Raw genomic sequence first — 13166 nt, forward strand, 5'->3', positions numbered from 1 at the left:
TTAGTCTAAAAAAGAAAGAAAAAATGTTACTACATTCATAATTCAAGCCAATTAAGCCACTAAAATTGATTAGTTACAAGAGCTATGGATTCGAAAGAAATAATTTTTCTTTTATCAATAAGAATTACATAAAAAATGACAATAAGATTCAGTCTTAAGGATTCTATACATAATATTACAATCTTTCATTACTAGTCCAACTGTAGTAATTTACTTGAAAAAAAAATCATGAATTCAAATAACTATTTTGTCAATTTTCATTGTACAAAAAGGAGAAAAGAAAATACACAAGCATATATAAAGCAACATTTGCAGTAAGTAAAATATTCTTTTATTTATATTTATTTATATGATGGTACATTTATGTCAATAATAAAGCCAGGCTGCGGGCTACATGTTCCTCTTGCAACCTCCTCAGCCACCTCACACTTTCAGTAAACAAAAAAAAAAAAAAAAAGTGCTAATGCTGGGTAATTAATATACCAGCATAGTTCATACATTAAATACTTTCACATTTAATCCAAACACCCCCCAACCCCCACTCCTTACATTTATATTAATTCAAATAGTATTATATAAATAAACTTATTTTCACTTTCACTTTTCCTAAAACTATCTTTATCTTAGTAACTAACTTTTTTTTAGCCCTACCACCCACTCCAAAACTTTCTCAGCAAAATAGAGGAAAGTTAGAAGCAGAGAGAAACTGAAGCAAACAAACAACATTTTCAGTACTATTGTTATTATAATTGTTGTTTTGTTTTTTGTGTTTTTTTTTTTCTCTCCCTTTGTTTCAGACACGGAAATTCTTGCCCGTGAAGGTTTGTCCGAACTGCCAATTAGGTGGTGCCACGTTCCATGACGTTGAGGTGCGACGGTCACTGCCGGTAACCCTAAAGGACAGGGCCTGGCCCACCAAAACTGCGTTGGATTGCCAATTTTGCCCCCAGTTGCGGCTCATGCTCATCCACGCGGTTTTGCTCCCTTTCACGCTCACGCGCACGATATCCCCTGCACCCGCGACGTTGGTGATCAGCACCAGGTTGAAGTATCGGAAGCCGTTGATTGTGAATCTGATGCCCCCCGTCTTTCTGCATGCCACCCTGCAACCGTATAAAATAATAATAAAATATGGATTAATTATTTTAATTTAAGAAAGTTAGTAAAACTATTATAACTGTAGAAATTGCAGAAGAGTTTATTAAGTTAAATAAGATGAAAAGAAAATTAAAAAATTCTAGATCTAACTTGGATTTTAGTCATTTTGATTTGCAACATTTTCTAGAGATAAATCGATAAGGAACCCAAAGCATTATTTTCTTTGGGAGCATTTTACTAGCATACCCTTCAAGTGTTGAAGAATTTGCGGATCCAATAATAGAATGACTATAATACCCTAGAAAACAGCTTGTAATATTGCCAACACTTGAGGTTATTTTAGACATTTGGCTGCAACCACAGAACCACCGAAACTAAAGCAATAAAAGCATACATGTAAGCCAAAACACCTAAAGGGTGCAAAAGCAATGGAAAGAAAGAAAAAAAAGCTTCTTATCGATATGATAGCATATTAGTCCCACAAATTAAAATCTCCATTCACAAATTAATGAAAACTTTGTATGTGTAATTGTTAGAGGTGGGCAAAATAAACCCACAATATTTATTTTTTCTAGATTTAATATTAAGTGATGTAAGGTACATGGATGCACCGTAACTTATAAGATGCATTGCATAATCCTCCATGTTTAAAGGCACTTCTAGTATGTGCGTGTGATCGACAAAACAAACATTTCAATGCGGATTCTAATAAAATTGCTGAGGAGGTTCTAATCGAAGTTTTTGTTTGTTTCCCAAGAAAATCAGATATACAAGTAAGAGAAACATAGACAGAAAGGGCAAGAATTTTCATTATTTGTTCTAATGTTTTTTGTATGTAGTACGGTGCCTCACAGACTCAAGAACATTCATAATTTCAGGAGAATCCCATAATGGGAACTTGTAACAGTCTTCAAGCGCATCTTCAAAAACTGTTTATGTAGTTTTGGTAACAAAAGTGATGATATGAGGTTTTAGATTTAGTCGTTTATAGAAGTTTACCGACAAAAAACAAAATACATTCTTTTATATTTGTTTATTTCTTCCAGAGGTGAATAATGAGAGGCAAAATAAATTTTAGAAATAAATTATTTTCTTAAAAAAAATAATATATACACATAGTTACACATAATATAAATAAATAAATATATATACACACTAACATTAGTTGTCATAAATAATATTAATTTGTATTCCTTATTTGAGATGCTAAGAATTCATGATTTTAAATATAAAATAAAATAAGTTATAAGAGAAATATTTATGTTATTTATGTTCATTTTTTTAAACAAAAAATATATATTATTGTATATACTTTATACACATCACTATCGATGTAAGATTAAAATATATAATTATTTTTATCTTCACTTTTTAGTGATTATTATATCTTTTCTTTAAATATAATTTTATATATATATATTTTATTTAAATGACTATTTATATCTTTTTAATTTTATATTTATATAATTATTAAAGACAAAAAAATGTGTGTCTCACTCTTCTGATCACACATAAGATCAATATTTCACTTTTAACTTAATGTATTTCATCCTTAGGACCTTGATTCAAATCTTAAACACTTGGATTATTATTAAGAGATTCAAATTATTATCACTTTTATTAATTAATATCAGTAAAGATAAATATATATATATATATATATATATATATATAAAAGTAAAAAAGAAAAAAAGGGTTTCGTTTGGTGAAATTGTGTTAGAGTTTGGTGATATTTTGTGCGCATGGAAACAGAGAAAAGACATGCAAAGGAGAGAAAGTGAAAGGGGGCGGCGAGTCTGACCGGCGGTAAGAGACGGGGACGATTCCGGCGCGGTACTGAGCGATCTTGAGGAACATTGGCATGGCGAGGTCGAAGTGGGGGCGAGGAGGGTTGCACCAGCCGCCATTGTCGTTGGGGAGAGCGAAGTTGGGAGGGCAAAAGTTGGTGGCAGTGATGAGGATGGAAGGGTTGCCAGGGTTGCACCAACGCGGATCTTGGTCGCACTTTATCTCGAAGCACGCGCCGCAGCTTAGCCCCTTGTTGAACAACGCTGTGCTCAGCGCTGCAGTGCTCACTCCGTACCCTTGGCTGTACAAGTTCCCGTACCCGCAAGCGCCACCTGAAGTAACAAAAACAACAACACGTTCAGCAAGGCTTTGTGTTTCAACTGGGGTGTGGAGAAATGTGAGCAAAAATGGAAACTTTTGTTTTGGGTTTATGGAGAAGGAAAATGGTCGTGAAAAATGAGGTTTTGATGGCTTGACTTGGAATGCTGCAAAGTGGGTTTAAGGGGCTGGAATTTGGATGTGAAGTTGAAAAATGAAACATGGTGAGTGGTGGTTGAGGAAGGTGGAGTGGATTTGGGTAGTGGGGAGCAGGGGAAAACAGGGGAGGGATGAAGGATGAGAGATTTACCCATTGTTCCAGAGGCATCACTGCCACCATAGAAGGTGGCATGAGCACTCTGCCAAGGGCCACCAGAGTAAACTCCAGGGATTCTTGCACTTGTTGCAACAAGAAGAGAGGCCAATGATGCAATGTGGAGAAGAACAATAGCATCCATTTGGAGAGAGAGAGAGAGAGAGTGTGTGTGTGGAGGGATATGTTGAAGTTGGTTTGAGGGTGAATGGAAAGTAAGAAGGGAAGGGGGGGTACTTATGGAGGGAGGCCAAGGAGTGAGGGGAATTAGGTGATGGACCTGCAGGTGCAGAAGTTTCCAGAGTAATTATTACCATCTATGTAACTTCCTTTGTTTCTATCACTCTTTATCTCTTTCTCTCTCTATGGTAGCACCTTTTCGTTTTTTATCCTTCCTTTTTCCTTTAATAATTTTTTTTCTTCTAACATATATTCTTACTTTACAATACATTGAATCATTTTCATCCAAAGAATTTTTCCTCATACTAAGATAAAATATAAGTTGTTCAAGAATAAACTCTCTTTAAAATGTGCAAGTATAGTGTGTTTCTTAATCAAATAGTTTGAAATTTAAACTTTTAACTTTGAACGTATGTCCAGAGAAAAATGTCCACTTTTATGTATTTATAATTTTTGGTAGAAATTATTTAGTGTTTTTCTTTTTCTACAAGGAATGTTTTGGTCACCCTATTATTGATGGAGCATGAATTGACATGCATGTGCATGACACATGCTCCTCCTTCATGTTAAAACTGTTTGGGTCAGAGTGTGACAAGGCAAGTTGAGGGAGAGGGAAAATGGGAGGAATCACATGATGCATCATGTAAAGACATAGCAAAAATTTGACGTCAAATAGGGAGGCCCTCTTCTTGATTTCACACTAGTATTCATGTTATCCACAACACAAGCAAAGTAGTCACTTTTAGCTTAACTTATCAGAAAGTTCTTTAACGTCCAATTTATGTTCTCTAAATTGATCCATAAAAATTACAAGTCTTTGTTTGCTTGGATCAAGACGAACCTTGTGTGTAGATAGATGTTTTACGGTTAATGAATCAGAATCACGTTCCTTATGCGAATATGAAAAATACTCAAAAGTTCGAACTGGTAATAATTTTTATTCAGGTGTGAAAAATCGCATTTTTGTAATTAGAAGGAACCTTTTCATAATTTGGCCAAAACATGTACGAATGACAATAGTGAGATTATTATTGTGCTAGTTTTAAAGTATTTTTTTTTTATCTACACGTACAATGACAGTTTTCTTATAAAAATATATTGAAAAAGAAAAGATAGTGATCATAGGGAACATTTGCTTTCTCTCAACTTGTTTGACTTAGAATAATATCAAGTAAAATGTTCGTGCAATATCAGCTTTCATTCGTCTTCTAATATTTCTTTTCCACTAGTAGATTAATGTTAACGATGAAGATTCCCTTTTCTTGTTTTGTGATTAGGATTATGTCATTTATGTTTGAAACTAATCACAAAGATATTTTCTTAAAAGTTTTCAAAGAGAGTGTACGGATAATTCATCTATATATTATAAAGGGATATGTATATTATAATTGTTTCTTTTTCCTATTTTTAGTGGATGATTATATTTCTAAGAAAAAATATATTTTTTGAATAATCATTCATAACTTTTCTTAAATTATTTTTTTATTTTTCTTTTATTTTTTAAAATTGAAAAGTACAAAATGTTTTTTTTTTTCTATTAGTTGATCATTGAGGGAAGTTAAATGTTGACAAAGACCCACTACTCAATGTGAACCTATAAAATCAAATATATATATATATATATATAAGTAGATTTTTAATTTGAACAGTTGAAAATGAGACTTTATATAGGTAATTTAAGGTGGATTCAATTTAAAATTTTTGAACCTGTCAAAAATTGAACTCGCACAAATATCATACACATATTAAGGCCCAAATAGCTATAGCTCAAACCTAAATTAAAGATTTTCTATTTTTCTAACAAAGAATTATGGATATTGACAAATATTATTGAAGTTTCTTTTAATTTTTAATCGTTAAGTTTAAAAAAAATAAGAAAAATTAAAAAAAAAAATTAACAGTTAGACCAACAAAAATTATAAATTTATAATTAATTTAAACACAATTATCATTTAATTTATGGGCCTTGTTTAATCCCAATCTTTATCTATTCAAATTTCTTAATTTTATAAAATTATTAAACAAAAATGATCAAATATATTTAATATGACTTAAAATATATTTTGGCCCAAATTCGACTACAAAAATCCAAAACATGTCATCTGACCAACTCAAATTGAAGTTGCATTCGAGGGAATTCGTGTGGTTTGAAACCCAAATTCGCCCGATGCCCACCCATGCCGAAAGCTCCTTGCATGAACTTAATTCAATAGTTGTGATTAGATATATTCAATCCTTATCTACTCATTCTAGTTAATTTTTTCTCCTTAAGAAAAAGAAAGAGAAAAAATATGTGTGGATCCTAAAATTTTGTGACGTGAAATTATTGTTTTTGGAAAAATTATTTTCGACATCTCAAATGTTATTAGAAATCTAGTGTAAGAATAAAGAAAGAAAAAAATTATATATAATTATGATGAGTGATATGATATAATAATAAAAAAATTGAGAAAATTTTTAGGTATTGATGGAGATATTAAAAACAAATGCAAGTGATAATCTCTTTAACACTATTTTTTAACACTTTTTATCATGAGTAAAATTTATTAAAAATTATAAATGTATGAGTACCACATCTTATTTATTGATTTTCTCTCTTGAATTGGATGTAAAATTTAGCAAAGTTTATGACTTTCAACTAATATTAGAGATTATTAATGACAAGAAAAACTATTACATAGAGATATAACAATCATGAGACTTTAAGTCAACTGATTTATAATCTTTCATTAAAATAAAACTATTTTACATTGGAAGAGTAAATGTGAGACAGTTTGACACCACGTAAACACTCACAATTTTTTTCCTTATTTTACAACAAATTATGATATATTAGAGGCAAATATGTCTAATTTATGAGATTGCCAATATAACTGATGACGCATACCCATGACCTACAAATATAGATGAGCATTGAGACCATCATTTGTCATGTCTTTAATATTGAGATACGTTCCACTTATATTATCATACATTTTCCTCTACATGCATAATATCAATATAATGTCTCACATAATGATTTTCCAGTATGACAGATAAAAAAATGTTGACACTTTCTTCCATATATTTTCCTTTGTTGGTTGTTTTTCAGTTTTCTCAAGTACCACATTTTAAGTTCTTTACTTGTTTATAAACTTAGTCACCAATTAATGTAATAAGAACAATGTCATTTTCTTTATATCTATTAAAATTTATGATACAAATATCATCGATGCTCGAGGTAAATTGTTTTCCTCCCATTTTTTAGTTGATTGTAACGAGTGTTCTTTTCTCATATAGGGCACGCTTAGTACCTCTTAAATTATGCTCACGTAAGTTGACCTATGTTAGAAAGTCATTGATTGTATGGTACACAACTTGAAATACTCACCTAAATACCCATCAAACACATCAAAGCTTTCTTTCCACAACATCATTAAGTCTTCAACTACGGGACATGAATACACATCAATGTCATTTTCAGGTTGTCTTGGGCCAACAATCATCATTATACAAAACATCATGTATCTGGGCTTCATCCACAACCATGAAGACAAGTTGTAAACAACAAACCAAACATGTCATGAACTATACTTAATGCTTAAGTTACCATACAAATTCCTTTGGTAGTTGGTCTAGCCTTAACGTTTCTTGACTCGTTGCCAAAATCAAGAAACATTGAATCAATTTTTTCATTGCAAACAACCTATTGAATGTTGAAGTTGTACATCATATTTCCTTCCATATGCTTGTTATCTCATGTGTTTTTCGTCATTTACATTAGTGAACAAACACTTTAATCTATGAACGATTGGAAAATACCATACAATTTTCACTGTCATAATTAGAATCATTATCTTTCCTTTTGTATTGTGACACCCCACACTTTGGACACTACTGCATCCTTTCAATTTCACCTTGATACAACATGCAACCATTTGGGGATGTGTGTATCTTTTTATAATCAAAACCCATGGGACACAATGCCTTCCTCATCTTATAGTTATGATTCAACATTAATATTTTATCTTTCAGAAGCATTTCTTATTAGCAACTCTATAAATTATGTGAAGCTTTTATCACTCCACTCATTCCTCGTCTTCAAATTAAAATCTCAATAGCACTAACGATATTGTGAAATTAGAGAAATTTGGATACAAAAACTTATATGAATCACCACATAGAGTTTCATATAAACGTGTCCTCTCAAAATATTTTTTTCCTATCTCACAAATCATATCTTCAAGCCGATCATCTATATTCAAATCAACCACTTATGTACAAGTTTGGGTTTGATTTTCAACCGACAAGCCTCAAATGTCAAGCAATTCATTGTGTCATATTCAACATATATAATTCTTAAGAATCTCGTCACATAGTAAATGTTCTCCTATATCTTCAATTTTTAGTCGTCTCTCATTCAAACTTTTAAGACAAGGACAAAGATAGCTTCTTAGTAATATCAACAACATTCCATATTACAAATTTTATAAATGATTCCACTTCATTCTCACTCTTTTGACTCATATGTGTTGCCTTTATCCATCTTCGATACATATTTATATTATATTCTCCGCTAAAAGCATATACCATGCACGCCAATCTCACATTTTTATACAAGGTGTAATCCTATTCCAATAAGAGTGAAGTCTTTTTTTATACTCCATTAAATTGCACAAGTACAATTCCATTTCTTAAATTTGACAAAATTTTGACAACATTTCATATTAGTCTAAATGTTCACGAAATAAAAATGGTGACATCAAAATCCTCCATAATTAATATTATCTAAAAGAACAATATGAAATGTAATAAATCGGAATTTTATCAAATTTAATACGAGACTTAACTTATACCTATTAGTCAATGATAAAAAAAAAAAGGAAGCATTCCAAATTGTCTAATCAAAAAATTTTAAAATTCAATGCAAATAATTAAAACTCAAATGAAAAAGAATTCATTTCAAATTGTCTAACACACGTAAATCACACACACACAAACGTAATTAACATTTTTTTTATATAAAGACTAAGTTATGCTAACGTAGTATATTTTATTCTAAAAGAAACCTAACTAAAATTAATATTTGTTAATTTTGACTTATAAATATTTATAATATAATTAATTGATTAATTAATTATAAGTTTAATCACACATTTATTTATGTTAAATTAGTAACTTTTAACTAACTTAGACTAAAACAATTACTAAATTAATTACATAGCGTAATAACTTAGCCTAAATTATTAACAACTAGTTTCTGATTTTTAACTTTAACTTTTAGATCTTTATTTTTATTTTTCTAATATAAGATATAAAGAACCTAGTTTTATATACATTATAGACTTAAATTAGGCCCAAGTTTTAGGATAAAATGGTCTAATTATTTGTGTCTATGATGGCGTTATTAGAATTAGCCTCAAGGACTAATAGTTTATTTATGCATCATGGTTTTTTCTTTTATATTTGATTCTTTGTCATATAGAGAAGGATTCACTTAATTACTTCAAGAATAAGTCTTAGTAGAGTTACTCTACTCAATAATTCATGTTCTACATTAAATTTTAATTATCTAATTATTGAATTAAGAGTTCTAAATGAATAGATCATGTATATAAATTTGTACAAAATTTGGAAACTATATGATACTTTGTTGAATATATTTAAATTAACTAACATGTGATATTTTTTAATAAAAATACATTCATTTGACTTAATTTAATAAATTAACAAATAGTTTTCAAACTTTTGAAAAAAGAATTATAAATTTGATCTATTTATTACGAACTTGTAATTTAACGGTTAAATTATCAAAATTCAACGTATAACATAAGTTATTAAGTGGAGTAAGTGGATCTCTCTTTTATATATATATACGCGCGCGCATGCGCACACACACACACACACTTTTTCTAAAAGGTTTGTTTTTTAAAATTTTTATTATTATTAGAAAATTTTTTCTTCTTAAAAGGCACATTACTTTTTCTAAATTATAAATGAAGAAAATTTTATAACAAGAATACAAGCACAAACAGAACAAATAAAATATTTAAAAAATGAAATAAAATATAAACAAATTGAAGAAAAATTGTAAGATTCAAAGATTAAAAAAGAGTTTGAAAATATTGAAAAAGAAATAGTAAGAGAAATATATGCTTTCGAAAGTTTATATTTTACCTTTAATCTATTAGAGTTTGCTGCTCTTAGGATTTGAACAGTTTTTTCATAATATTGGGTTGGTATTAAACCTTCTCTTATACAATTTAAATCTGCTCCCGAATCTACTAAAGCTGTAAAAGTTTTATGATATGTTTTTTCCAATTTTTAATGTAGCTTTTATTAACCATTTTTGTTGTATTATTTTTATCTGTCTTATAACTATATTTTCTTCTGAATTTATTGACGTGGATGGTTTATCTTGTTCAAGGATTTCTTTTATTTGTTCATTTTGTTGATAAGTTGTTTGTTTTATTTATATTAATTGGGTTTTTATTATATTAATTTCTTCTTTTAATTCATTTATTTCTCTTTGCAAGTCTTTAATATTTACAGGTTTCTCTTTTATGGAAGCTTTCTTTAATATTTGTGAAAAATCATATCCACTAAATTCAAGAGTGGTAGATTCTTCATGGGTTTTGTCTTCTAATATTAAATCTTTTAATTTACTTAGATATTCTAGTTTTTCTTCTTCATTTGGAAGTTTTTCTACTATTTCTAATATTAATTTTGCTTCGGACGTAATTACATTTATGCTAAATGAACATGAACAAGGATTTTCTTCACATTCACATTCACTTTCTTCTTCACTACTTGTGCCTATATTATCTATATATTCTTCACTACTATTTTCTTCTTCTTCACTTTCTGACTCATAAAGTAAAAGTTTTGCAATCTGCTCTTTTAATTCTTCAGACATATTTAAATTATTTATCTTTTCTTTAACTCTACAATCTTTTTTCATATGACCATATCTTCCACATTTAAAACAAACTATTCCTTTGTTTTTATTATAAAAGGTTTGTTTTTTAAAATTTTTATTATTATTAGAAAAAATTTTCTTCTTAAAAGGCACATTACTTTTTCTAAAAGATTGACTTCTTTTAAAAGGCTTTCTAATATTCTTTTTATATTTTCTTGATGGGGGTGTTATTCCTTCGTACCCATATTGAGCACAGAAATTTCCTAATTCTTTTATTCCACTTTCCTTTTATCTTTTAATTTGTTTTTCTAATTTCATATTATTACAAATTTCTAAAGCAGTAGTTTTTATTACCGCAATTATCCTTCCATAGGTTAATTCTTGTAAGTTTTCATCATAGGTTTGACTTAATTCTTCTCTAACTTTCGTAGCAAAAACTGGGGGCAATCCTGCAATAAATTTTTCTTTCCAAAAATTTTCTTTACAATCTGCCCTAGTCATTACCATCATAATAAAATTGTCTACATACCATCTAAAATCTCCTAAAGTGGGACATCTTAAATTATGCAAGAGGGTATTTGTTTTATTATCAAAAATATTCGAATCTCCCATAAAACTTTGAATTATAGATATTATTAATGTTTCTACCATTAATGAGATAGTTATTCCTTCTTCAACTTTTACTATATTTAAAATATAATTTCTTTGTTCTTGGGTAAGATAATTATCCCACCATCCTTTTAATGATCCAGTAAATCCAGCTATTAAAAGTTTTACAGTTTGGGCCTCATTATGCTTTGCTCTATATGCAGAGGCAGCCATAGACATTTCATGGGTTTTTCTTAATATTTGATGTTCGGTTAATCCATCTATATTCCATTCAGTTATTCCTTCACCATTGAAGGCAGAAGGACTTTCTAAATTCCATTCTTCAAATTGTATGTCTGGCAGTGTAGGTCTTCTATAATAATTTCTAGTAGTGGGCATATTGCTTGTGTTGGGATTTTGATTAAATTTTCTTTGTATTCTAAATATATCATTTTCTAAATCTTCTGGGTTTATACTTCCTATTTCTTCTTGAGAAATTTCTAATATATTAATGTTTTTTATATTTAATTTTTCTAATTTTTTATTAATTTCTGTTAATAAATTTTCTGTATTACTTCCTAGTTTAAATTCTTTATATTCCTTATCCGTAAATCTTGTAGGAGTTATTAATGATCTTTCTAAAGGCTTTATTCCTAAAGGATTTACATTTTTTATTTCGGATTTTTCTTCAAAAAATTTTATTGCCACTTGATGTAATAATTGATTTGTATAATTTAATTGACTATGAACATTTTGTATATCTAGAACTGATATATTTTCATCTAAATTTCTTTTTCCTATCATCTTAAAGGGTGACGCTATTACCTCTTTATTTTCTATATTTGGAAATCTTACTTCTTCTAAAGGAGGTATTTCGCTTATTCTTTCTCCTGATTTTGTTTTCCAAATCTTTTCAGCATGTTTTAAAACATTTATACTTAAAGTTTTTAAACAATTTTCTTCAAACCAATTAAAATAAGGAATATTTTCTTGAATTTCTTCTAAGTATTTATAATAAGATTCTCTGAAATTTTTTAATTCTTGTTGGGAGAATGTTTCAAAAAACCATTTTCTTTTGTCTTGGTTTTCTTTTGCTAAAAATTCTTGCTTTATCATATCTTTATTTATTTAAATTTTTTAATTACATTTATAGAGGTATCTATATGTTCTTCTCCTGCTAGTTCAGTATTTGATGGCGAATTATGAGTTTTAGCTTCTTCCCAATTATATTCTGGTGTGGGTACTGTATGATCTGGTCTAATTCCTCTTAAATTCATAGTTTTATGATATGTAAAACTAGATTTATCTAAGGATCTTCGTGCTATATGAAAAGTTTGAGGGGATGCTTTTGAACTTTCTCCTATTCTTAAAGACTCTATTCTGCTTAATGGGGTAAATGAAACTTCTACTGTTCCTGATTTATATTCAATTATTTCTTCTACTTCTACTGGGTCTGGAGGGTCTGGTTTTAAAATATCTTCTATTTTCCATTTTAATCCCATGGTTATTTCATTATGCTTTAAAGTTTTAGGAACTACTGCACTTATTTTTTCAGGGTTTATTAAAAGCATAGTGGTTTCATCTTTGGGAGACATTAATAGAGCTCTAGCTAAATGGGTTTTCATAACTTTATAATATATTCTATATATTATTGCTACTGGATATGAATTTTTATTCCATTTATTTTCAAGTATTTTAACATCCAATATTAAATTATTATCAGTATTATGAAGACTTTTAAGGGCTACTGAATAGTTCGGATAGTTATTAATGTACACTGGTCCTTGATGTAAATTTGTTTCAAACATAGCCAAAATTTGACTTTCTAGTTCAGTTGGCCTATTATCTCTTAAGGCTACAAACATAGGCGTGTCCATGTCTAATCTAAATAAGGGTTTTATTGCTATTTGTATTGATCCTATATGCATGTATTTATAATTTTTTATATGTTCAGCTATTAATGCTTTGGTTATTAGTGGAATT

General features: G+C 29.1%; 1 protein-coding gene across 1 annotated transcript; it reads right to left on the reverse strand.

The window, feature by feature from the left end:
* Positions 1-308: 308 nt before the first annotated feature.
* Positions 309-3748, reverse strand: LOC109790776 (expansin-A3). Its single transcript, XM_020350001.3, has 3 exons — positions 3515-3748; positions 2900-3218; positions 309-1103 (listed from the first exon to the last, which is right to left on the reverse strand). Exons 1-3 carry the CDS (start codon positions 3660-3662, stop codon positions 794-796), a joined length of 777 nt encoding a protein of 258 aa, XP_020205590.1. The 5' UTR covers positions 3663-3748; the 3' UTR covers positions 309-793.
* Positions 3749-13166: the final 9418 nt, after the last annotated feature.

The sequence above is a fragment of the Cajanus cajan genome, chromosome 4 (assembly GCF_000230855.2).
Source record: "Cajanus cajan strain Asha chromosome 4, NIPB_CcT2T_4, whole genome shotgun sequence".
NCBI lineage: Eukaryota > Viridiplantae > Streptophyta > Magnoliopsida > Fabales > Fabaceae > Cajanus > Cajanus cajan.

What these genes read in the sequence shown, in the direction of transcription:
- LOC109790776 (XM_020350001.3), bottom strand. Translation starts at nt 3,662, where the DNA reads ATGGATGCTATTGTTCTTCTCCACATTGCATCATTGGCCTCTCTTCTT. An exon ending in TGATGCCTCTGGAACAATGG is followed by an intron (nt 3,219 to 3,514) that starts GTAAATCTCTCA and finishes TTGTTACTTCAG; the next exon opens with GTGGCGCTTGCGGGTACGGG. An exon ending in GTCCCCGTCTCTTACCGCCG is followed by an intron (nt 1,104 to 2,899) that starts GTCAGACTCGCC and finishes ATACGGTTGCAG; the next exon opens with GGTGGCATGCAGAAAGACGG.